This window comes from Barbus barbus (assembly GCF_936440315.1).
Source record: "Barbus barbus genome assembly, chromosome: 8".
NCBI lineage: Eukaryota > Metazoa > Chordata > Actinopteri > Cypriniformes > Cyprinidae > Barbus > Barbus barbus.
Window position 1 is genome coordinate 15,392,204 of NC_136736.1, and position 27,312 is coordinate 15,419,515.

A 27,312-nucleotide genomic window follows, 5' to 3' on the forward strand; every position below is an offset into this window, starting at 1 on the left:
AAAAAAAACACCCACCCACTGCAATGATAACGCTTGGAAGAGCCAGGACAATTTTCTATATAACTCCGATTGGATTTGTCTGAAAGAAGAAAGGCATATACACCTAGGATGCCTCGAGGGTGAGTAAAACACAGGCTAATTTTCATTTTTGGGTGAACTCCTTTAAACTATATTTATCTTGGATATCCAAGATAAAATCGAAGGATTGTTGTCTGGACAATCTGTTTGATTGTTAAATTTTGATAATGTGACATATTTTGATATTTAATTAATTTAGGATTCATCTGAACATTGGTGGGTTGTGGAGGATATTGGAGTGCTTTCCATTTATATTCTCTTTATTAATTTAGGAAAATTTGCACTTGTTCAGAGTTGGTGCTTTGATGAGCAATCATAAAAAGTTCATCAGATGCATGAGTCATGAATTCTCAGAAACCCTGTAGCGCTTAATGCTTAATTTAGGCACATTTTAAATTCCATTCAACATTGATTGGGGGACAATTCACTTCCTTCCTAAATCTGCATTTTAATGTAACTGCAAGTCAGAATTCTTTTACAAAAAGCCTAATTTCCTTATTGCAAATCAGTGTGCTTCTCAAGTTCTAAATTGTGCTAAAATACATTCACTTCATATATATTTTCATGAGTAAATTGTAGTGGAATCTGTATGTTTCATATGCTGTTAAATGCTTCTTTTCACATTATAATGAATTAGGCTAGCCTAATTAAAGACCTGTGGTTGGAACCAGCAAATTCTTGATCAGATGTAGCATCATCTGTAGTTGTTTACAGTTGTACTTACAGAAAATTCATTTATAATGTTGATACAGATTGCTTTTGTGGTGTTGTATGCTTAACATTAGTACAGTTGTGCATCAAGCATTGTTTTTGTCAAGAAATACCTCAAAAAAACAAAACCTGGATAGAAAGAAGCCATTTTTATGGCACCACATGGTGATGGGAATAATATAAATTGTAAAGGAAAACTCCCATTGCTAGCATTGGGGGGAAAAAAAAAAAGTATATTTTTGCCATAACACAACTTAAAGGCTTTATACATTTCTACAGTCACACAAGACTTGCCATCTTTTTGGAGACTTTCTTGTCTTTCACTAAACTCATCGTGTACAGTTAATGCTTAGGTTTGTTCTGCCAATGAAATAAAAGTAAAATGTAAAACTTGACACCTGATCATGCAAATACTTACATGAAAGGGGACAAAATCAGACAAATCGTAACAGATTTGATTTTTCTTTCTTTCTTTTTTTGCTTGTTTTCTTTCTAGCATGAGAAGCAGTAGTTGTGCTGCTACTTCAGCACAATCCCTTGGCATGAATTGTTGTAGTGGTTTTAGAAATGTGAATTCACTCTCAAATGTCCCTGTATTTTTTTGCTGGAACAAGTCCATGACACAGAATGTACTTGTATTAAAGCAGCAGAGAGGAACTCCAGAGACAGGGAGAGGTCAAGCACACTGACCGTACCTGAGAGACAGGCGGCCATACAGTATCGCTCTCGGTCAGTATCCCCACACAGAGAAGACCAATGCAGAGCCCGCTCTCGACCTGCACACGTCCCTATGCAGAGGTGAGCCACATCAACTGGATACCACAACCTAACTGACCAATCATGGCAACAATTTAACAATAAAGATTTTATTAAATATATTATCATATATTATTATTAATTTGTCATTTAAAGTCACTTTTGTATTTGTTTTCATTTACTTTGCATTTATTATTATCCATTATTTTATATTATAGTTATATTGAAATCATATATAATAATTATCGATTATTATTATTATTATTATTAATATGTCACTTTTGTATTTGTTTTAATTTACTTTGCATGTATTATTATCCATTATTTTATATTATAATTATATTTAAATCATATATAATAATTATCAATTATTATTATTATTTTACTATTGAAAGTCACTGTTTGTTTCTTTCTGTGTCTTTTCTTATAAGCAGTTGCTGATTAATAATTCCCTTTTTATCAGCTAATTTGCACACACATGAATAAACATTCATTATTAAAAAATTGGCTTAAAGGGATACTTTACCCAAAAATATATTTAAAAAAAATGGCTTAAAGGGGTAGTTTACCAAAAAATATAAAATAAAATTCAGTCATTAATTACTCAACCTCATTTCGTTCCAAACCCAAACCTTTGTTTATTTTCAGAACACAAATTAAGAAATTTTTTGATGAAATCTAAGAGCTTTCTGACCCTGACCCAAGAGCAACTGCCACGTTCAAGGTCAAGAAAGCATGTAAAGACATTGTTAAAACAGTGCATGTGACATCAGTGGTTCAACCGTAATTTCATAAAGCTACAAGAATACTTTTCATGTGCAAAGAAGACAAAAATAATGACTTTATTCAACAATTTCCTCTCTTCAGTAATAATGAAAACATTTTAACAGTGTTCAGCAAAATATCTTTCATCAGACACAGCATAGAGCTCATTCTTGCACACATTTTAATGTAATGCCGATATAGGTGATATAGTTATGTGAAGTGTCTTGCCCTATAGATGATGATTTATGTGTGATGTACGACTCAACACTCTTCATCCTTTCCTCAGGAGTCTGGATGAGATCCACAAAAACCGCCATCATTCCTACTCTCCCTCTCACTACCACGACTCCCACCAGGAACATCGCTCCGGAGATTCTGACTATGAATATTCAGAGGACAGGTATCGCTATTCTAGTGCTTAATGCTCCAAATGCATATATAAAAATGTGTGTATTTGTGGAAAAACACTGTAGCACTTTACATAATTGTATGCTTTAGCTAAAGTGAACTGAATGTTTTTATTCACACCTTTTTACTCTTAATGATAAATAGCATCAGGAACATTTGATGTTTTAAAGCAGAGTTTGATGTGATTTTCATGTTGTGCCAACAAAATGTTTTATGCTGTTGCTCTACTAAATACTAATACTACTAATATGACTAACAGTCATAGTTTTTAGTCCATTCCCATTAATAATGGTACAAATATTGCTAAATACATTTCCTGCACATATTCCGTTTTCTTTCTTTTCTTTTTCCTCACCATCCTCTTACTTTTGTTTTATGTTTGGTTGTCAAACTGTCAATGTGTCACCATCACCATGGCAAACTCAGCGAGGTCCTGGAGATGCACAGATCAATCCGAGGTGGGAGTGCTGAGTGCCTGCATACAAACAGGTAAAAATCCAGAGCTGCCACTTTGAGTTACCTGTATCCCAGAATGCCTTGCTTTTCTATGTTTCTTGACAATTTTAGAGCATACGAATCTTATAGTGATGACATAAATATAAAAAGAGAATATAGAGCAAGACTTTTTTATTTTGTGCCTGATTCAAGCATATTTGAGTTCATTTTGCTTTAACAAATTTACATGAAATCTCTATTTACATTCATTTTTCATCTGTTGTTTGTGCCTGCCATGTTAAACAATTGAAAAGATTTTTGTGTTTGCTTGAGTAATGGTTTTCATTATTATTTTTTTGTTCTTTTTGATGCCTGCTTGTTTGTGCTATTGGAATTAGGAAATTAGCTAGGCACTGTAACACACTTCCCCCAAAGATGCCCTTGTTAGTGAATGGTATACATAAAGATATTTACAGGTAAGCTATTGAGCAGATTCCCATACTGTTAGTGAAACCTTTCAGACCCTTGCAGTAAATTTGTGTGCTGTTTCAGTCGTTACAGACCCCTCCCTTTCATTGTGTTGTATCTATATACTGTAGTTTACCATGTAGTTTACGGTTGTATTTTGTAATAATATAATGTGCATTTATTAATTATCCACCAACCATTCAAAGCAAGTCTGCGAAATTGCTGCATCTTTCTGTTAATAAGCACATACTCAGTTATTACTTTTTAACCGCAATTCAAAATCAGAACAAGCTATCGATATATATTTAGGTAAAACACCACAGTTCAGTGAAGATGAGAATCCAGTAAGCAGAAGATGCAATATATCACAATTTTGAATAACTATACACTAAAGATAAAGAATCAAACTGTAATGTTATCATGACCTAAATATAAATACAATATTATATCACCAGGTCCCTGCTGATTCCCATCTTAGTGTACAGTATTTAGATTATAAAATACTTAATTACAATGTTTGCATAAAGATATGCTTTAATCTGATTTAAGATAAGCTTGGCATATATACTGAAAATTCAGTACTCACAAATGAGCTAAATTAAAAGAATTACTCTTATTAATAACTCTTATTCAATAACACATATAGAATATTGAATACCTCTTGGTCATAAAAATATTTTTTTTTTCTCCAGAAATATGCATTTATCTACCTTTTGAAATAACAGTTATTTGAAGTAACACATGCACTTATGTTACACATTTCAGGTATTATAAAAAAAATAATGTCCTTGTGCTTTCTGTCATTTCAGCATCACAAATATTATACATGAAACTAAAATCAGCAACAAGTCCTAATTATAAAATCATTAATTTAACGATTCATTCAAACCGACTGATTCATTCATTAGGAAGTAAGTGACCACTGTCTTTATGAAAGGGTCATTGAATCATTGACTCATCTGATTTGTTCAAAAATGCTGAATCATTCAAGAACGAAATACTCTTTTGTTACTTTGTTTGGAATGAAAACAATCAAGAGTCAAAATGAAAGTTCTCTTAAAATTTTCACATAATACAATTAACTCATTGTTTATTGAACGGTTAAGTAATAATGACATTTGCAGTTGTGATGATATTCAGGAAAAATAGCACTTTTGCTTGTGATTTGCTGAAATATATTACATTAATAAAAACACTGAAAAAAATAACTCACCCATTCTGCCAACCATTCTGTATAATGCATAATTGTCCCATAAGTAAGGGGATCGGAGTTGCATGTATGAATCTTCAGTATGACATTCAGATGAATTAAATTTTACATCTGGCATTATTATTACAGATTAATTTTAGCATTTAATTCAGTCAAGCAGAGTCTCGAGACATACATAGCTGCAGACACACTTGTACACACCAGCATGACACCTTATGCTGTCTCGTATTTTCCTTTAAAGAACCCAAGAGTGTCCCTTATTGTCTTCTTCTGAAGTTGGCAACCCCAAGCAAAGAGATGGCTTCCGGATCCATTTATTCAACAGAGCATTAGTAGTTCCCTTCTTGTGATGTTAACATTTAAAAAGCCCCTTTCTACTTTCACTTCATTTTTTGTTGTTTTTTGCTTTCTTTTTATGTCTGTTATGCATGCTTTTGTTTATTTCTTTGTTTCTTCCCATGCTAAGCTCTACCCTCCCTGCATGCTTAAAGAACAAACCATTGCGGCGAACAGAGAGGGATGGTGTTATCCCTCTTAGTGCCATTCCACAGCGTGTTCTCAGGTTCACCGATGAGGTCAGCTCTGGGTAAGGGGCCCAAATCCTAACCAGATAACAATCAATAGCAAGTGAGAAAGAGCAGTGAGCGATTAAAATCTTTTGTGCTGTGCTGGAAAAGCTGCAAGTATATATGCCTGAGAAATCAAAGCAGCAAGCAACTATTACAATAGTAATAATATGCCATATATGTATTATACTGATGGCAGCCCCTCTACTAGTCAGAGAATCAAAACATTTTTAATATAAAGTATAATGCAAAAGGTGGTTACTTTAAAGAGATATTTCTACATGATTTAACCCATATAAAGTAGTTTTCTTGGTACAAAATTAATGTATTTAGGTAGATTCAGCTTTAACCAGTTAATTTTGATGTTGCCATTTTTAGGTTACCTTTATTTTCAGTTTAATATTTATGTACGTAGAGGAATAGAACAGATGAGAACATTTGAAAATGGTCCCAGCAGTCATAAAGTATTTTTAAAATGAAACGTTTGTAAACGTTATGTCGTGACGACATTAGGAGATTCACTTGGGAGCCCCAAACATCTCTGACCTTAAGAGAAAACGCCAATGAATATTGGCAAGTGGATTTTTTATACCTGAGCCACTCCCCCTGCATACGGGTATAAATAGGCGACAGGTGCATCCGCTCATCAGGTTTTCTGCTGAGGAGCCGAGAACGTGCCCCTGTCACCCACGAACGCAGCTTCAGCTGGATGCCCAGGCACTGAAGACAACGATCGTGGCTGTCGACGGAGGATAGGAAACGACCGCAAACAAGAGGACACGGCCGGAACTGACCGTGATTTGCTCTTTAAGGAAACCTGCTCTTTTAGTTGAAGTGCTCAGGGGAATCGCTGCAGACAGGGACACCGCTGTTCGCACCGTGATGCCAACTAGAACAGCTTCCAGACAGATGATGAATGGCTTTGTGGAGATCAACACGTTCATCCACTCGGCTCCGAGGCAAAACCCTGATGAGTGGATGCACCTGTCGCTTATTTATACCCATATGCACGGGGAGTGGCTCAGGTATAAAAAATCCACACAATATTCATTGGCGTTTTCTCTTAAAGTCAGAGATGATTAGGGCTCCCAAGTGAATCCCCTAATGTCGTCATGACATAACTCGTAGTGACCAACAGATAGGGAACAATGAACTGTTTACACTCATTTTATGATTTTAGGGTTTCAAGTGTAAGTACCTTCAAAGCAAACTACAAAATGCTACAAAAAGGACACATTATCCCTACTGTACAATGATGGTTAATAGTGTATATATTCATTGGTTAATACTGTTCTTTCTTTCTTTCTTTCTTTACAGTGACCTTCAGCCTTCATTAGACAGAGTAAGAAGTGCCAGTACGACTTGTTTGAGACCAGATTCAAACTTCCACTCACCTGAAAGAGAAAGGTATGTGGAAACGGGTGGAAATCAGTACCTACAATTACACTATTCTTACTCTGCAGTGTCTGTGTAATATCTCAAAAATATTTAAAAAGTTTGGGTTCAAACAATAAAGACATTTACAAAAATAAATAATAAATTAATAACATTTTTGAGCAGCAAATCAGCATATTATAATGATTTCTGAAGGATTATGTAACAAATATGTATGTAATATTAGTGTAATAATATATTTTTACAACCTTACCAACTCCAAACTTTTGAACATTAGTGTTCTTTAGCATCTTTTTCTTAACAGTTTCAGTTAAATCATAGAAGCACCGTCCTGGCCTTGAACTACATGATATCTTTCCATTTAGCTTCCTACATTCCTCCTTTTGTTTTTGTTGTTTTCTTCCACTCTGTTTGTTTTCTGGATCAGTCATTTTCCATCTCACAGGCATTCTGGCAATTTGGATAGGCCAAGCTGTCAGACAGCTAACAAGAAAACCATTGATGGCGACAGGTGAGATCTCATAATAAAGTTTTGAACATGTCTTTATCACTTATCTGTTTTTGTTTTCTACATCAATTTATGCTTATTTACTATTTTTATTTTTGTTTGTTATTGGTTTACCCATTTCAGTTTTTTTTTTTTTTTTTTTTTTTGCTTGTCTGACATATATTTCATTGCATAATTTCCTTTTTTCTTTTCGCCCTTGCCCTTTTCTGCTGTGGCTGTGTTTAGACTTCAGCCCACCTCTATCCTCAGGGGTGGCAGGAGGAGGAGAGAGCCTCCCCTCAGGCCCTTTGGCCAGACCAACTTAGGGGGTTCCTGCCCTAACTCCCCACGAGCTGACAGGTGCATGCTGGGAGCCCCTCAGAACTTGCCTGTACTTGTAGCTGCCTGTAGTTTGTGCACTGCTGCTTATTGTGATGTCTTAATCGTATAAAGTCAACAATACAAAAAAAAATGACCAATTTCACCTACGAATCTCAAATCAGCTTTCTTTTACTTTTGTGACTTCAGTACATAGTGTAGTAGACAGTGTTGGGAAGGTTACTTTGGAAATGTAATAGGTTACACATTACAAGTTACTTTATTTAAAATTTAATAAGTAGTGCAACTATTTCAGTTACTTTATTAAAGTAATGTAACTGATTATGTTTTTTATAAATTTTTGATTACATTTCTAAATTTCTAATGAAAGGTTTCAACTGTTAATCATTTTGAAACATTTAGAGCAGGCAGGGTTAATTTTACAGTAGTACTCAACACGGATTACTGTCAGACTTTCAGAATCCTTTATCACTTGAATTAAGATTGCTTCATTTTATAGCACAGCTGCACAAAATCAGACTTTAGCACCTCTTTTTACTTATTTAAAGTCGTAAGATATAATTTAATAGTTAGGATTCTGTTTTTGAAAAAAATCATTGTGCACAACAGGTAACACTGGCATCTAACAATGCCTTGGAAAAAATGTTAATCTTAAAAAAATAAAGCATATACATTAACCCAAATAAAACAGTTATCAAAGAAGCATGTGTCCTATTCTGTGTCCTAAACTGCTGAAACATTGGTGTCTCATATTTTAGAGCAGTCACTGCAATTTGAGAAAGAAATCAATCAAATCTGTATGCATGTGAAAATATTCAGATGTAACCCCCCCCCCCCTTTGTAATTGTTAGCATTTGCATAAGTAGCTGTAATTTAATCACACATTTTTTCTTCAGATTACAGTTACATTCATTTGGTAATTAAATGACATAATTCCGTTACATGTAACTAGTTACTCCCCAACACTGGTAGTAGAATGAAATATATTTTAATCACATTTTTAAATTGTTCATCTGATGGAAAGTAGTAATCAGTCCATGTTTCTACTTTCCTATAAAGGTTTTTTTTGTTTTGTTTTTATAATTTTGACAAAATCTCCCTCTTCTCAGAGAACTTCAGCATGGTGGACATTATTCCCCGGCAGGGACCACGTTATTAGGGCGCAGGGGCAGACAGCTGCCACAACTCCCTGCAAAGAGCAGCAGTATAGAGCAAGGTAAGCAATTCACTCTCTCTCTCTCTTTATAAATACTCATAAACTCAGACAGCAGTAACCTAAAATGCTGTTACCATTCAAAGTCACACCCCAAACCCATGAATCTGTCCCAGTGCCAGTTACCTTTATAAATGCCAGATAATTTCATGGCTCCTTGATCCGTAGCCTTTTTTTATGTGGTCAACTAGTTGTTGTTCTCTCTACGTTACTCCTTTCTGTCTCTTCTCATGCCATTTCTCATTCCTTCAACCGCATCTTCATGAAGACCATGTCAACAGTAAACCCGAGGAGAAACCTAACTCAGGTATCTCATTCCATTCTCTGCATTTTGCCCTAGAATTGATCACTTGCTTGTCTGAATAATATCAGATATATTGCTGTATATTGCTTATTCAAACTTAATAATATTTGGAACATAATGTAGTAACTCACCCAAGTTGGTTATTTGCTTGTCAACCAGCCTCTTTGTTCCAAAAATTGGCTTTTTGTTGCTGGTCAGAGATGATTTACCAATGTGAACAAGCTGATGACCAGCTTGGACCTGTTAGAAACCAGCTACCATTGTTCTAATATGTAGATACCAGCTTACATCGAAACGCTACAGGCAAAACGCTTCCATAACATCTTCTTTCAGTCTAGTGGAAATAAAACAGCTAATATATACAATTAAGTGTTTATTTTATTATATATTGTAACTGTAGATTTCAATTACACTAGATATCTATAAAAAATGATAACTTTCAAAAGATTTTAGCATGGTAATTATTGCTGCTGCTACACAAGTAGCATATATAATTAACCCGTGGCAGATTTATATAGGTGGAGCTGGGGAAGGTGGAGGGTTTCAGAATAACTCTGTAAGCGCTTCAAAATGCTCTAGTGAATGCTAACCAGCCATTTCAGTGTAGAGTAGCAAGCTTATTGGTTGCAACATGAACCAATCAGCTTGTGCTAAGTAGTTTAACGCTGTGAATATCATCAATTTGCGTTAACTTTCTGCGATATCTAGAGTTTCATGACAGAACTTTTTTTCTTCTTTCTTTCTCCTGCACTCACATATTCCTATCTGTATTCTGAAGGTTTTTACTGAGTGGTTTGTTCATATAACATTCACTTGATTTATATAACATTTTATTCCTAAAAAGTGTTTTTTTTCTCCGGCTGTAGACTGTATTTTCAGATTTATGGAGCCATAAATATAGAAATCCAAAATTCCTTTTTGTAAAAACATTTAATATGTCAACAGTGGAATCTTGAACCTGGCTTCATCCAATGTTCAGCTTTTCTGTTCTGGAAAATATGCAAATAAGTGCATATTTAAATAGATAATGTCTGTTTACATATATAGACATTTCATAAGACTTGTAATACAAAACAATTGTACTGTAATCAGTTAACTGGAGAAGTATGGTGATAATCTATTACATTTTTGTATCACCTTAAGCTGGATTTTCAAGCAGGGAAGATTTAATATTCATTTCCATCGAAAGTAACAATTTTAACAGGCAGAGATGTCGACTGTTGTTCAAATGTTCTTATTTAATTTTGAATTAACATCTTTTTGTGCTTCTTTAAATTAGATTATTTTGTGCCCTGTTCCATTTTTCTGCTTTCTTCCCCCTTTCTGTCTTGATGTAGCACTGGCAGTGGAAGAGAGGGCTCGTCAGTTGCAAATGAGAGTACATTCCTATCGGCCAGGCTCTTCTGCCAGCTCTGGTCACGACCCAGAGGGAGAGCTCAAAAACAGGAGAGATGTGAGTGTTAAACTGCTTTTCAGGTCTCCAACTCATGTGTCTGGCAGTACTGTTATGTATGCCAGGTTTTTTAATTCCTATTAAAGTTTTTTTTTTGTCTTTGATGGTTTAGATGTATAAGGATCAGAGGAGGAGTTGTGATAACATGTCTGCGAGGTCATCAGACAGTGACATGAGTGATGTATCAGCTATCTCCCGTGCCAGCAGTGCCTCACGGCTGAGCGCCACCAGCTGCATGTCCATTCAGTCTGAGAGACCACATGGGAGAATCAGGTTAGCCTATTAAGGAACACACGGGATCCAAATTTAACATTCGACAAGTGTGTTAAACTGTTTAAAAATTGGAGAAGTATAAATTGCCAGTCGCTGTTAATTTTATTAGAAAATACAACAGCCTCTCTGATATTAAGCTACACAAATCAGAATTATAAACCATCAAAAAATTTATTTTAATGACTAGAAGTTTATCTAGGATGACTAAAATGTTTTTGCAGGTTCCAAAAATAGTTACTCTAAAATACTCATAATCAGATTACTGTTACTTTTTTTATTGATTACATGATTACTTAATATTAAAAATGCAGTAAATTATTCATAATTCACAGATTCTCCACAATTCTTCTCTTTTATATATTCAATTTGATATTTTTTTTTTAAGATTTTATTAATTATTAGCTTTATTACCATCAATTTATTACAAACCTGCTGCAGTTCCTTCACAACACCCAGTTTGGGAAAGCCTGATTTTATGTAATGTTTCATACACTTCATGTTATTGATAACAAATAATGGGATACAATTTTCTTTCTTTATATATTTAATTAAAAATATGGATACAAGATTTTCTTATTGAAGTCAATGTGATAAAAGACGTAGGTACAAATATATCTAAAAATAATCAGAAATAGTTATCTAAAACTAATAATATAATAGATTACTACCTTTGTTTTTGCTTCACTCTTAATTGCCAGTTGGAGTTAACATTTTGGATTGATTTTGGGTTTATTTTGGACCCTACACACACAGTTGGTATATTCAGCCTAGGTCTGTGAAGACAAGATTTAGGTAAGAATGTACATGTGTGTATAGTCAATGAAAAAGGTTTTGTACTTTTTAGTCTATCTTTCTCTTTAGCACTCTGCTATTTTTCCTTTCTCTGAAAAAAAAAATCATATTCTGTTCCATCACCTCAAAATTATGTTAACATTCACTAGGATAGCTTATTTATCTTCCTCTACAACAATTGTAATATTTCTCCCTAGAGAAATGGTAAAATTACTCTATACAAAGAAGCAATTAATCAATTCAGGTCACAAAAATGATGTGTGTGTCCTCAGATTGTGATATTTCTTTGTTTGTTATTAGCTGTGTGTTTAACATTTACATGCTCCTTGCTATCTGTCTTGTGCATGGCTTATTCAATTTTTATTTTCTGCATGATTTACTTTCTTTGCTATTATGGCTTGTGCTCTATTGCATGCATGCATATTGCATTGGGGGTCAAAGGTCAAAGTCGTTGGAGAGTTGTAAAGGATATGAAAAGAAGGAGAGAAGGATTTCATGGGGGGTGAATGGAACAGACGACAGGAGGAGTCTAGGAAAGAGACGTTTTTCTGAGGAGCTTAAACGCAGACGTCATACGGTGGCTGGAGATGTGAGGTAACATGGACCAGCTCCCCCTGCTTTACAAACTTCCTCATCTTGTAGGCCAACAGACTACCACAATCTGTCATACTTCACTGAGAGTGTGTGATCCCTTCGTAGTTGGCTCTTTAAAATGCAAAAGCATGCTCAACCTCACCGCACATCTGGACAAATGCCCAGTTCTTCAACATTTGATCCTCATTTGATGAATTACTGCTGCCATGATCACTAGAAAATGTATACAACATCTCTCTTGACTGAAATTCTATTTACCACCTGCACACCACGTTTGGTAATAGTGAAACCTTAATAACACTTACTTTTGTGAACATTGCACATTCTATACTAAGACTAATTTGCATAGAAAGGAGGCAATGACAATGGTAAGAAGAAAAATAGTATTCCTGAAGCATAAACAGTAGAACATATAATTAACAACGACAAGTTTAGGGGTTTTATTCCCAGATAATGCATGAATTGATTAAAAAAAGTATACCTGGCTTTAATGCAATTACATCACTTCAGATAAAAGTGTATAATTCTAAAAATTATAAACTGCATACATGTAAAATGAAAAGAAAAAGAATGATGTTAATTATTATATTAATTATTAAATAATAATTCAATAATCTTTGTGTTTTAAACAGATTTTTTGGGGAGAATAAAATAATAATTGCAATTATTTAATAAACACATAACTTGTATTACACATTCTAAGTGACTAGATAATATTTAGTATATGAAGAGGTTATTTGCAAAAACAGATAACTCATAATAACATACAATTTTTTATTATGTTATCATATTGTGTTAGTTAGCTGTTTTTTTTAGTTATTTCATTTAACCTAGTCAAAATAACCCAAATGCAGTTTATTGAGATTAATTGGAATGCACAATGAAAACACATGATTTCTGAGAATTGTTAAAAACTGAGTTATCTGATTTTGCAAATGAACTCTTCATATGTACATTATTTAGCATATGCTCCTCTAGCTGAATCTTGTTCCTCTTGAGGCCTTTTTCCCCCTCCACAACTAAGTTTTTTTATGTTTTTGTCCTTGCCACAGTTTAAGACATTATAATTTCCTTTAAAGTTGCTATGAAACCACATAAATTGTGAACAGTTCTGTATACAAATAAAAATTACTGTACTACAAATTGTATACCCAAAGTGGTTAACCACAATCAATAAATATTACCAAATTCCTTAATTGGGATAGAAAAACAGACACTCTATGAGCATCTTTTCTTTTCCTCTCTCTTTTCTGATATATTTGGGCTTTACTAACCAATTATATATTCAACGTTTCTGATCAATTTGAAGCCACACACTAGTTATCAATTTGAATGGTTCAAACAAACAGAAAATTTACATAAAATCATTTTGGGAAGTTGCTAGTGTGACATACTAAACGCTGTCTAAAACTGTTTTCTAATTATTTTGCAATTATAATGCATGCAATTTTTGATATATAAATTGACTATGAAATATTTGTTTATGTTTATTTTTCACAAAATGAGCTAGTGAAGGCAAAATGTGGTTAAAAATAGTGAAAAACGTAAATGTATTTTTGTCAAAAAATTCAGTTTCCCTATACAGTCATTATGAATTGTAAACTAAAATATAGATGTTGAAAAAAACGAGAACATATTCGTTTTATATTTAACATATTAATTATAGTAATTTTACCAAAAAGAGGCTTCAGCTATTCATAGTGCATTGATATTCTTCTCTGCTGTCTTAAAAACAATCCTTTACCCTACATGTAGTTTGAGAGATTCATTGCGCATGCTGTTTGAATTCATTTGTTTGTATTCTGCTTCATTCACATGCCACTCTGTCTGTGTAAATGTGTGTCCTGTGTATTGCACTGTGTGTATTAGAGCCCTCTTTGCATGCCTCACCTCATACCTCCCATGCTTGAATACTGAGCCAGCACTGGATCCCAAACCCAGACCCCTGTCTGCTCACCCCTCTGTCACTACCCTCCAGCCTGTGGAAGAGAGACCCACCTCCTTACTTCCTATCCCCACCCTGTGTCCCACAGAGATGGGGATAGGGTGTAGAGATGATGAAGAGAGTGCAGCTGGACAGTCCTGCAGTACCTTGACTCCGTCAGTGGGCGCAGATACATGGCAGCTCCTCCGAACCCCCAGGGGACAGCAGAGGACATGGTTGCACTGTCAAAGTGTTCTGCTGTGTCATAATATCAACAGTTTGAATAACTAAACCAAACACGTTGCTATTTAATTAATACAATTATGTTAACTCAGATGTAAATGTAGTCTTAAGGACCTCATGAAAAAAAAATACACTTTTAAGGCTTTTAGTCACTATGTGCTACAAACATTGAAGTAGATTACGAGTGCTTCATGGGAATAAGTGGCCACTGTTATTTTGAAGCGATCTGCTTTTTGCAATTCTCTGATTGGTGGAGATGTCTCTGTAGAATCATGGGTAATGTAGTTTTTCACCAGGAATACACTGTTGAACATGATGATATAAAAAAATAATTTGAATGCAGTTTGATGGCTTCAGCAAAATCACATACAATTAATTAACAACATCATAGCTCACAATAAGTCAAATCCCCAATGGAGAAAATCAGTGGGATTTTTACTTCCTGATCCTGAACCTCTCTGTTCTTCCTGGAACCAATTAGCAAGTAGCAAATCAAACAGGAAAACATCTGTGCTTGTCAAATGATTTTATGGAGTCTTTAACTGGTGTCAACCAGTCTTGACTACTGCGGGAGTCATGGTTCAGGCTAATTTCATATCGAGAAGCTAACTGAAATTATGGATGTTATGTATTTTGTGTTCCATACCAGTTTGTGCTAAATCATTTGATTGGACAAAAATAGCTTTTATTTTGTGCTAAGGTTAGAAACAGTGATATAGCTGGTAGGATGTGTTGTAAATACACCTATAAAAGAATAAAGCATTTTGAATATCATTTTAAACAGTGTCTTGTTTAGTGTCAGTTAGTGTCTATTACCTTTGTATCAACTAATTTGTCTCAACTGTTCATCTCTTTTAAAAATAAAATTAAAATTACTCGCTTTCTCTCGCTTACAGTCGACAAGTCAGAGCCTCATCTGGTCGAAACATGCTTAAAAGCACAAGCATTAGCGGTGACATCAACGCGTTGGAGCGAACAGACGGCAGCCAGTCTGACACTGCCCTGGGAACAGTTGGAACCGGAGCGAAAAAGCGCCGCTCCAGCCTCAATGCTCGATTCGTGGCTATTGTGGGAAGCCGTCGCAGCCGAAGCACCTCACAGATCAGTCAAACGGGTTAGTCACTGTTGTTACTCCTTTCTGATGTAACAGGGCCAGTTGGGCATTATGAGTTATTAAAGTTATATACCAATACATTTAAATCTTAATGAAAAAAATCATTTTATTCTTTTGCTGAATATTTTCTTTCAAACGAAAATGTTTCATAGTACAGAAATTAAATTCACTGTGAGTGTTGTTTCATGTTATATTTGACTGTAAATCAGTCATTGTTCTTATTCCCATTTAAAAATGAAATATTATTCTTTTATTTTTTAAACACAATAATTACACTGTAAAAAGAAGTAATAGACAGTTGTAAGCTTAAGAATTTCTAAATGATTTGACCCTTAAAAATTCATTTATTGGTCTAACCCAATGTAGTCAGCCTGATTTAGTCATATTTAGACTTGAATTAAACCCAACATATTCTCATTTAACCAGTTAGCCTCTATCTTCTCTTTTGTCTCCAAAAACATCCCTATACATACAATTCACAGCAGTTTCCAGCTGAAATCAACAATAGTGACAGTAAAACACCAACAATTATTTCTTTTCAAACTGATTATGATTACAGGCACATATTATTGATTAATAAGGACATTTTTTTCATGGTTCCTCACTAGTAAAAAAGTATTATATGTAAAATACATTTATTTAACACTTAGTATAGTTCAAATCTATTAACATTTACTGACATATCGCTCAAGACTTATTGATATAGCAATTATAATTCAACTTTATTTGGACTACTACTTATGTCTATTCTATCATTTCTGCAAAATACACGTTTTGTCCAATGAGCCTTGGAAACCAGTTCATTTAAATATTTTCAAGATTTTTATATTAAGTGTTTTCACTAGACAACACAAGAGGGCACTCAATGTTTATGGAACTGCATTTTAGGCCTGCCTTTCCTTTTTCACGTATGCTGAATTCAGAACTGCATACTAGCATACTCTTACTGCCATATAACAATCTAGTAAAAATAGTAAGAGTAGTATGATGGTAAGCTGTTCCGAATTCAGCATCTGTCTTGATTAGTATTCTGCCATGAGTTCAAGTGTATGCTTTAGCTATGGTTTGTCCTCATCAAACATGAACAGGGTCTTTTCAAAGGGGCACCTGTGGCTATTTTAGTGGTTTCAGATGTCAGCACTCACTCTGCATTGTTTGATATAATAAGATTTTTCATCAGGCGACTCATGTCAGTGCCACGAGCTTGTTCCTTTTGAAAAAGTCTTGAAAGCACATTAGAGGAGTCTAAGACCTCCGGGGCAACTGCATTTTGTTCTCTCTGTTTTATGTAAAAAGGGATTTGGGATGAGGAGACATGCCCTTGTTTTTAAAAGAGATAAAGAGGGGTGGTTAACACAGTTCGGTTAGCGTCCATCCCGGTGGGAGCTACAAGCACTGTCAAATTATTTTGCTGTCTGCTTTTAACATCAAAAAGGATGTAGTATAGTAAAGAGATAGTGTGCAGCTTGACCAGTATTGTTTAGAGAGGACACTGATCCAACTCTTTAAAACTTTTATCACAGAAAATCACATAGGAGAGATACAGATTTCTCTTTTTTTCTTGAAATGAATGATACAGACTTCTCTTAAAAGTCTCTTTTTCTGATTGTTTGTGAAATCTGTCCGTCTTCAGAGGCATCTAACAAGAAGTCAAAGGGCAGTCAAGGGACGATCCAGCGCAGTCAGGAGACGGGAATGGCTGTGGAATTGCAGAGGAATATGAGTCGTCAACCCAGCCGTGAATCTAACAACGGAAGCATGAACAGCTACAACTCTGAGGGCAGGTAAGTTTCCTTGTGCTTTATTAGTATTTTATCAAATTTTGCATATTTCTAAATATATGCAGGACTTGAATGTTTTTTTTTTTTTTTGTATATTGCACTGCATTGGTGAAGTACTTTTCCAAACATCTGTTACATATTCTCTAAAACAACATGGAAACATTTGTTCTTGTCCTTTCATAACAATAGTAAGTTCTTGTTTGTACACGTCTGTCTCAAAGCATGGGTCAGTTGGAGCAATTTCCTGTTTCTGTAAATACAGCGATCCAGCATAATTTTATATTTTCCTATTTTTTTTTTTTTCTCTTCCAAAATTCCCCATCTTAAACCAAGGTTATTATTGTCTAGAAATAGCAGCCTCCTTAAGTGTTGTTCCTGTTACCCTGAGAACCGTCAGTCAGGCATAGCCATTATGCCTAAAAAAAAAAAAAAACTGTTCAGTTTAACATACCTGCATATAAACCTACAATACTTTGGGTACAATGATCATTAAAACAAGACTGATTAAATACTGAATTAAATACTTTCAGATCAAATTACTAGATTTTTAAGTGAATCTACTATAAATCAGAAAGAAAAACACCTGCAGTATTTCATATCAATGTTTGTCTTGGTCAGTCCAATCTTCCCAGCAGTTCGAGTCGAGACTCAGTTCAGTGACTTCCTGGATGGACTGGGCCCTGCTCAACTAGTTGGTCGACAAACCCTTGCCACACCAGCAATTGGTAAGTTTTGTTTATTTGTGAAGTTTAACTCATCTTTCTCCCTTGTAGCATGTTGTCCTTATATGTTGTTTACCATTTTTATTTATTTATATACATTATTGTATATGTAATTGATTGTGATTAATTTAAATAGTTTGATTAAATTAATTAATTGCATAAGGTATATACATATTTGTTGAGAAAAGGCACCAATGTAATTTAATACATTATATTACTGAGGTGGACAAATAAAAATAATTTTGAATTGAACATAAGCCTATCAGTGGCCTACAAACCAATCTTGTAATATTATTAGTGCTGTCAAACGATTCATCACAATTAATCGCATCCAAAATAAAAGTTTTGGTTTACATAATATATGTGTGTACTGTGTATATGTATTATGTATACAATGCCCTCCATAAGTATTGGAACAGTAAAGACAAAATTGCTCTGTTGGCTGTGGAGTCAAGACATTTACAAATATAATTAAAAGATGAATATGAGACAAAACTACAGAATGTCACATTTTATTATTAGCCGTTTCAACACATATGTTTTACCAAATGAAAAGAACAGCACTTTTAGAGTTCATCCCACTCATTGATGTGAGCATAAGTATTGGGACAGTTGAACATAAGGCAGACATAAAAGATTAAAAGCTATTATTTAGTTGCAGATCCCTTGCACACAATCACAGCAGTGAGTCTGTGACCCATAGACATCACCAGACTCTTGGTCTCATCCTTTGAAATACTTTTCCCAGCCTTTAATGCAGCCAATTCCAATTGTTGCTTGTTTTGGGGAGTTTCTGCCTTTACTCTCCTCTCCAGCTGGTGAAATTCATGTTCAATCAGATTTAAATCTGGAGATTGACTTGGGCAATCTAAGACTTTCCATTTATTTTCCCTTATAAATTCCTTGACTGAACTGGCAGGGTGTTTTGGGTCATTGCCCTGATGCAATATGAAGCACTTCCCAATGAATCTGGTGGCATTTTCTTGAATATTGGTAGGCAAGATGGTTTTGTACCCTTCTAAATTCATTCTGCTACTGTCATCGTACATTAAAGTCATCAGTAAAGTTGAGAGGGCCTGTTCCAGAGGCAGCCATGCATGCCCATGCCACGACACCACCTCCACCATGCTTTACAGATGAGGCTGTATGCTTGGGATCATTTGCAGTTCCCTTATTTTTCACACATGTTTGCTTTCCCATCACTTAGAAAAAGGTTCATCTTTGTCTCATCGGTCCATACACACAGTTCCAAAACTCTTCTGGCTCACCTTTGTGCTTTTTTGCAAACTCTAATCTTGCCTTTCTATTTTTGGTGCTGGTCAGAGATTTGCATCTTGCTGTGTAGCATCTTTAAATATGTGTCAAAGTCTCCTGAGGACAGTAAATTGTCAGAGCGTCACCCCAGCTTTCTGAAAGTTGTTGGTGATTTTACAGACACGTCTTTTAGGATTCATTTTCACAGCTTTTATGATTTGTCTGTCATCAACTACTGTTGTTTTCTCAGCCGATCAGGTCGTTGTTGGTTGCTGGTGTCGCTGGTGGTTTCCAAACTCTTGATTTCTCCATGCCCTTTGTTTTTGCTAGAGCTCTAACTGACTTCATCTTTTCGTTTAGCATCCAAATTGCTTGCTTTTCTCTCAAAGTCAGCTCCCTCATCTTCATCCTAGTTTGTGTGTGTCATCATCGAATGCAAGATTCAGAATGCAGAAGTAATGGATATAACTGATACGGCACATTCCCTGCTTTTAATATCTGAAGAATTAATGCAACAGGACACAGTTGATCACTTAGAAAGACCTATGAGGCAACTGTTCCAATACTTATGCTCACATCAGATAGAGGGATGAAACTCTAAAAGTGCTGAACTTCTTAGATGGTAAAAACATCTATGAGTTGAATTACCCAATAATAAAATGTGTGACATTCTGTAGTTTTGTCTCATATTCATCTTTTAATCATATTTGTAAATGTCTTGACGCCACAGCCAACAGAGCAATTTTGTCTTTACTGTTCCAGTATTTTTGGAGGGCACTGTATATAAATGCACACACATACAGTCTATAATTTGAAAATATTTACATGTATACATTTATATATTTATATTCTTACATTTTATATTATATATAAATATATTTAATATATAAGTATAACATATTTTTCTTAAATATATACATGCATGTGTTTGGATATATATATATATATATATATATATATATATATATATATATATACTGTATATATACACTCACTGGCCACTTTATTAGGTACACCTTGCTAGTACCGGGTTCGACCCCCTTTTGCCTTCAGAACTGCCTTAATTCTTCGTGGCATAGATTCAACAAGGTGTTGGAAACATTCCTCAGAGATTTTGGTCCATATTGACATGATAGCATCACGCAGTTGCTGCAGATTTGTCGGCTGCACATCCATGATGCGAATCTCTCGTTCCACCACATCTCAAAGGTGCGCTACTGGATTGAGATCTGGTGACTGTGGAGGCCATTGGAGTAAAGTGAACTCATTGTCATGTTCAAGAAACCAGTCTGAGGTAGGCTATGGCATTTAAACGATGCTCAATTGGTACTAAGGGGCCCAAAGTGTGCCAAGAAAATATCCTCCACACCATTACACCACCACCACCAGCCATGAACCGTTGAGACAAGGCAGGATGGATCCATGCTTTCATATTCTTTACGCCAAATTCTGACCCTACCATCTGAATGTCGCAGCAGAAATCGAGACTCATCAGACCAGGCAACGCTTTTCCAATCTTATATTGTCCAATTTTGGTGAGCCTTTTGGTGTGAATTGTAGCCTCTGTTTCCTGTTCTTAGCTGACAGGAGCGGCACCCGGTGTGGTCTTCTGCTGCTGTAGCCCATCTGCTTCAGGGTTCGAAGTGTTGTGCGTTCAGAGATGGTATTCTGCATACCTTGGTTGTAACGAGTGGTTATTTGAGTTACTGTTGCCTTTCTATCATCTCTAACCAGTCTGCCCATTCTCCTCTGACCTCTGACGTCAAGGCATTTTCGTCCACACAACTGCCGATCGCTGGATATTTTCTCTTTTTCTGACCATTGTCTGTAAACCCTAGAGATGGTTGTGTGTGAAAATCCCAGTAGATCAGCAGTTTTTGAAATACTCAGACCAGCCCGTCTGGCACCAACAACCATTCCATGTTCAAAATCACTTAAATCCCCTTTCTTCCCCATTCTGATGCTCGGTTTGAACTTCTTCACCACATCTAGATGCCCAAATGCATTGAGTTGCTGCCATGTGATTGGCTGATTAGCTATTTGTGTTACCAAGCAATAAAGTGGCCGATATATATATATATATATAAATATACACCATATACACATACATATTATGTAAAGAAATAAAAGTTTTTCTTTACATAATATGTGTGTGTATATGGTGTATATTTATATATATATATCGGCCAAAAGTTGGATAACTTTTGGAAACCTGGAATAATTCATTTGACAACACTAAATATTATTATTATTGCACTTGCAATTGTACTAAATACATGAAATATACAGCCCTAATTCAATTACATATTTCAGTACAAGTACAAAATATAACTGCTTATGGAAACCGCAGTATGTCGGCAATGCTTTTTGCATGAACCATTTGAGTAAGTCCATTAAGCAAATGTACCATTTAAATAAATCATTTTATTTGCGTTTTCTGTGATGTCCAGGTGACATTCAAATCGGCATGGTGAATAAGAAAGGCCAGCTGGAGGTGGAGGTGATAAGAGCACGAGGTCTCATCCAAAAACCAGGGTCCAAATCACTCCCCGGTGAGTCACTTCTGCTCTATTCTGAACCTGCTGCTAATGATTCAGGCTCCATATGTCTCACATTACTCAGCCATAATATAACTCATCAAGCAGTTCTAGCTGATACAAAAAGCAATCTGATTTATCAGAGCTAGTCATACTAATGTCAGTATGCACTGTTAATATCTGCCTAATTTGATTCATTCTTTACATAGCTCCATATGTCAAAGTCTATCTTCTACACAATGGGGCGTATGTAGCTAAGAAGAAGACAAAAATTGCACGCAAGACACTCGACCCGCTGTACCAGCAAACACTGCAGTTTGAAGAAAGTCCACAGGGTAAAGTGTTACAAGTGAGTCATGTGGTTTATTCGTCTTTTTTCAACATGTCGTTTCATTTCGCAGCTGATGAGGCAGTCGAACGAGACTTCTATGAGAATGTTATTTAAATTGGGCTGTGTGTCTAGTTTAAATGGATCACACTTGTGAGATGAGATATTATTAACTTTGATTATGTGACCTGAGAGAGCCATCCACTGATGAATCTGTTGATTTTCATCCTATTAGGTAATTGTCTGGGGAGATTATGGGCGAATGGACCACAAATCCTTCATGGGAGTTGCACAAATCCTACTAGAGGAGCTGGACCTCTCCAGCAACGTGATTGGCTGGTACAAACTTTTCCCGCCTTCTTCCCTAGTCGACCCAACTCTTGCCTCTCTAACTCGACGTGCTTCTCAGTCATCCCTGGACAGTTCGCAGGCACCTGCGGGGGCTCGATCGTAGTGGACTAATAACATAAAGCACAGTCTGAGAGACAACAGGACAACAATAAGAGCCAGGCAGAAAATGCGATGAAATAACACAAAGCTTTGTTAAAATCTGACAATCACTCCTGTGACTTTGTTTTTGTTTTCCTCTTTGTGGGTAGCCCGTGTTCTGCCAAATTTGTTTGTCCTAAACAAAATCATTTGTTTCTCGCGTGAGACTTAGGGTTGTCTACACTAGCATGCGGGAAGCACCGCTTTAGGGTGACATAGAAAGCAGAGTGATATTCAGTCAAGTCTTCATCAAAATGTACGTTAGCTAGTTTTTAACAGAGCACCAGAATGTATCAACCCAAAAACAAAGGTGACCTCTGACCAAGGGATTGTGGGGCCTCGGTCGAGGCCCTATCTAGACCCTGTTTGTACTGAAAGTGAAAGGTCAGGAACTTGAAAGGCGTAGGGCGTCCCCTGGGGAGGTTGTCTGGAAGGGCAGGGCCTTTCTTGGTGCCTAAACCTGGAGGACCCAAAGCCATGGTCCATTTCCTCCAAAAAAGTTCCTCTGTTTTCAACGTATGTGACAGCTAAAGGAGGCCACTCTCGTTGTTTATTTAGCTTCTTTTTTTTTTTACATCTCTAGCACGTTTTATGAAAAACAACAGGTTTGTGTTGTCCAGTGTACTGTGATAATGACAGGAAATGCTAAAAATGACATCGAAGACAACGCATCTGGAAATACACAAATTTCTTTGCACATTTTTATTTACTTTTATTAACTGAAACTATAACGTTATCCTACAGTACGTTGCAATACATCATCTTATTTACACTTATCAGTAAATGCTATTAAAAAGTAGAGATTTAGTTCATGAAAAACTCTATGTACCAAGATAAACATATTTGTGTACTTGTACATTTTCCAATGTAGGGTCTTTGGTAAAGGAAATCTATACAATTATGTTTTCGTCTGTCGAGTAAATCTTGATACATAGTTTTTCAGACACTAAAGTAACTTTTTAACTTCGTTTGATGCTAAGTGTTTATGTAGACGTACATTTCTCTTTTTAATATATGTGGTTTAGCAAAAGCCACTTTCAACTTATACTGTACCACTCTGAGGTCACACGATTGGCCCGAGCCCTTGCACATAGGTCTTTATTTTGAATTAAAAATGCAAGCACAAAAGCTTGATTTTTACATTTTAAAAAATATACTCCACTTTGTGTACTTTACAGAAAACAGAGAAAAGAGTCCTGCAAATGCAAATTCCTCTTGTATGTCTCTGTAAATGTTGAAGTGACCAATCCGATTTTGCCATCACGAGCATAAACACCAATCATCTATCAGGCCACTGGCCCCTCCCTCCAGTGCGGCGGAGCAGCATGACTCGGATCAGTTCCCAGCTGCATGCACATTTTTGTAAAACAGACTACACAAATGTTAAAAAGTAACAGAAATAGATATGTGTTAGTTCAACATACTGTAGGCCAGCTTGTATGTTGCATGTACCTGTACAGTTTGCTTGTACTTGAATATAAGAGATAAACCAAGAAAAAGAAGCCATTTGCTTTCACTCAGACTTTTCAGATCAGCTAAAAAACTAGTTCATGTCCTCCATTCGGTGCTGAATGTTGCAACATTTTTTCTTTCCATTTTTTTCAAGTTTTATATCCCTTAGGGGGAAATGTGCTGTACTGTAACACTGAACAAAAACTAACCTCCCTCATGTTTTACAGATTTTACTGTATCATAATTTACCTCAAAACCACAGAAATTAACCAAGAAAATGTGTATACATCCCATCAAGTTATTCAAGAGTATACCGATATCAAAACAGGAAATGTCAAAAATATATCATACATACATAACAGTATCCATGTTAAATATAAATGTAGATGCACAGAGACTTATTAGCGCATGTGTTGTAAATATGAGATGACCATGTGGTTAAGCCATATTTGCAAAGGGGCCAAGGCTTACTTTTGAGAACAACCATCCCAATACGAGGGACCGCTGAGCGGACACCTTTCTTATCATATGGGTCCAAATCTAGAGCTCTCACTGTCACTTTTAGAGGGCCGAACCACTCCGCTCTAAAGCTGTAGCCAGATCGTCATTTTCTCTGTGATTTCGAGCCAAACTCTTCACCTCTGCTATCAGAAAATTTGGATTGTTTTTCTTCATGAGAGACAGGTGTTTCTTTTACTTGATCAGTATTCTTGGGTAGAGGAGAAAAACAATGCTGACTGTTTACAACTTCTAGTATGTGTTCCACTGAGATGATGAAAAGAAAAAGTATTCACTGCAACATTTCTGTTTGTATACAGGTGTGGCTCATACGATGTGTATGTTTTATATTTAAAAAAATGAAAAAAGTTCATTTTTATTATTTCCAAATAATAAAAAAAAGTGTGTGAAAGAAATTTCAACCCAATGTTTGTTCTTTTCTTGTTCATGAAACTTTTTATTTATCAACAGGGATTAGACAAACAGACTTAAGCCCATATATTACCTCAGATTTGAGAAAGTTTGAAAATAAATAAAAGTAATCACTGCTTTTGACCTGCACTTATACTTCCGACATTTCTGACCATATATTTAATCATCTAGTAGTGCTTTCCTATAATGTTGGCTCTGGCTAGTACCCTCTAAAGATTTGGTTTAGGAGCAATAACATTTGTATGCAATCTGTCTTGTATATGACCCCATGCATGACCTTTCTGAGGACCACAGGAAGTTTCCATCCATTTTCCACCAATTACGTTTATCTTCATGGTTCATAAGTGCAAAAACACTAAATATTTATAATTCATCACAATAATACTATTATGTGCATAAGTGTAGGCTATATGTGAGTGGAAAGAAAACAAAAATACAGAGGAATTAAAGTCTCATGCATGACATCATCCAACTTACAGCAGCATTATGGGAAGCTAATACATGTGGCAGTCTAGCTGTCACACATATTGCCCAATAATGAGACATGCTGTCACATACAGGTGTTAAGAATCTGTCGTTCATTTTTATATTATCCACCTTATTTTGCAATGCAAAATGTAAGCGTATTTTATAGCCAAAATAAGTAATAACTTGAAGAATAACAAATGGCAGTAAAAGGTTAAATTATTTCCTCTTCAAACCTGCGTTTATAATTGATACATTAAAAATAAAGAGGTATAAAGCATCACAGGTGTCATTCATGGGTGGGACACGTCCCCACTAAGTCAGTTCAGTCCCCACCACTTTTTGAAAGGCACTGAGAAAAATAGTTTGACGAGGACATGTAGGCCTATATCCATCATTCTTCATTTATATATGTAACACAATCCAGAACATCAGGTGCCTGATTTATAAATTCAAAGGCAATTTTCTTAATATTTAGATTTTTTTGACTCAAAACTTTATAGTTACTGAAATATATGTCTATATTATTTGTGACAACATACCTCGGTCTGCTCTATTGCAATTGCAATGCTGACTGAGTGGCATCGTGAGAGTTATCCTACTCTCAGCAGCAGAGGGCAGACGATTGTTAGAATCTTCTTCAGAGATTTACACACACAGTGGAGACTCATGAACTCAGCACTCTCAGCATCCAGTCAGGGCTCGCTTGCTTTGCAATGCTCAGACTAAACCCTGCGGTCAAAGAAGAATTATGCAATTACGAAACATTTGGGTTATCATAATTTTAGACCGCAGATTTCAGAGTAAATTGGTAGCAAGAATGTGTTTATCAATCGATTCATTCTAAAATCAAGAACCAGTATGTCTACGTCAGTCTACTACAGAGATAGAAGTAACCAGACCTCATTAATGCAAGCTACTTACCACCAAATATAACTAACAAACCCCGCCTAAAACAAAAAGCAACTATGTGCAATTCACTTATCCTGTGTACTGTAGTCGTCTATTGCAGAGCCAGATAATTGCATGTCCTTCCCCTTTGCCTCGCCACCTCGAGTCACAGCAATTAGCCTGATACATGTCCCTGTGTTCAGCCAATGACCCCAGTGCTCCACTCATGACTGATGGATGGCAAGTGATGGTGCTGGTTGCAGCAACAGAGGTCATGGCAAGCAGAAGTGATTTCCATTGTGGGCTTTACTGGATCACTTTCTCAAGTTTCTGACCATATAAAACGCATAAGAGAGTAAGTCTCATTAACACCAGTCCTGTAGCACACAGATGGTGAAGTGTATATTTCTATTCTTAGCCCTTGATGAGCCAGAATGAATGTGAGTCTGAGGGTAATTATGCCTCTAATGTAGACGATTGGAACTGTGTCGCATACTGTTTACATGCATGCTGGATTCTGAGTCATGGATACAAGGTTGAGAAGCAAATGGATGCAGCCCATGAGTGTAGGCTAAATCATCACTTTTCCGACAAATGTAGGCCTAGGTGCTATTGTGAGTCCTGAAACAATGTTAAATGGTTTCTGGTATTTAGAAAATGGTGGAAAACAAATCTGGACTCTACTAGTCAATTATTTATACGGACACAGAGCAAATCCAGCGCAACATTTGCTTACTGCCGCAGTACAATGCTCACTTAAAAGAAAGCACAGTGGTCGAGGGAAGAACACAAAGCCAGTTACTGCTGTCTGGGATTCATGATGGAAAAGCGCACAGCTGTCTCTTGCATCAGTGCCCGTTAAACTTAAGAGCGTCTAATTTGACAATCAAATTGACTTAAATTGCTCTTTTGCATACTAACGATGTCGGAGTTCC

At 35.8% G+C, this 27,312-nt stretch overlaps 1 protein-coding gene across 2 annotated transcripts in view; it reads left to right on the forward strand.

Annotated features, from left to right (window-relative positions):
• The window catches only part of LOC306873488 (regulating synaptic membrane exocytosis protein 1-like), a gene marked incomplete at its 5' end in the record, with an annotated part of 74,884 nt that extends 49,892 nt beyond the window's left edge, over positions 1-24,992 (forward strand). The window contains 19 exons of one of the 2 annotated variants that reach the window (XM_079422816.1): positions 1,434-1,587; positions 2,597-2,710; positions 3,145-3,207; positions 3,552-3,629; positions 5,298-5,417; positions 6,715-6,804; positions 7,238-7,303; positions 7,526-7,686; positions 8,778-8,834; positions 9,100-9,138; positions 10,473-10,588; positions 10,701-10,861; positions 12,095-12,247; positions 15,311-15,528; positions 17,162-17,312; positions 17,928-18,034; positions 21,736-21,837; positions 22,032-22,171; positions 22,386-24,992. In XM_079422816.1, coding sequence (XP_079278942.1) covers positions 1,434-1,587; positions 2,597-2,710; positions 3,145-3,207; positions 3,552-3,629; positions 5,298-5,417; positions 6,715-6,804; positions 7,238-7,303; positions 7,526-7,686; positions 8,778-8,834; positions 9,100-9,138; positions 10,473-10,588; positions 10,701-10,861; positions 12,095-12,247; positions 15,311-15,528; positions 17,162-17,312; positions 17,928-18,034; positions 21,736-21,837; positions 22,032-22,171; positions 22,386-22,604 — 2,309 coding nt within the window. In that variant the 3' untranslated portion in view covers positions 22,605-24,992. Of the gene's footprint in view, positions 1-1,433; positions 1,588-2,596; positions 2,711-3,144; positions 3,208-3,551; positions 3,630-5,297; positions 5,418-6,714; positions 6,809-7,237; positions 7,304-7,525; positions 7,687-8,737; positions 8,835-9,099; positions 9,139-10,472; positions 10,589-10,700; positions 10,862-12,094; positions 12,248-15,310; positions 15,529-17,161; positions 17,313-17,927; positions 18,035-21,735; positions 21,838-22,031; positions 22,172-22,385 lie in introns of both variants that reach the window. The other variant, XM_079422817.1, reaches the window with a different exon arrangement.
• Between the last annotated feature and the right edge of the window lie 2,320 nt (positions 24,993-27,312).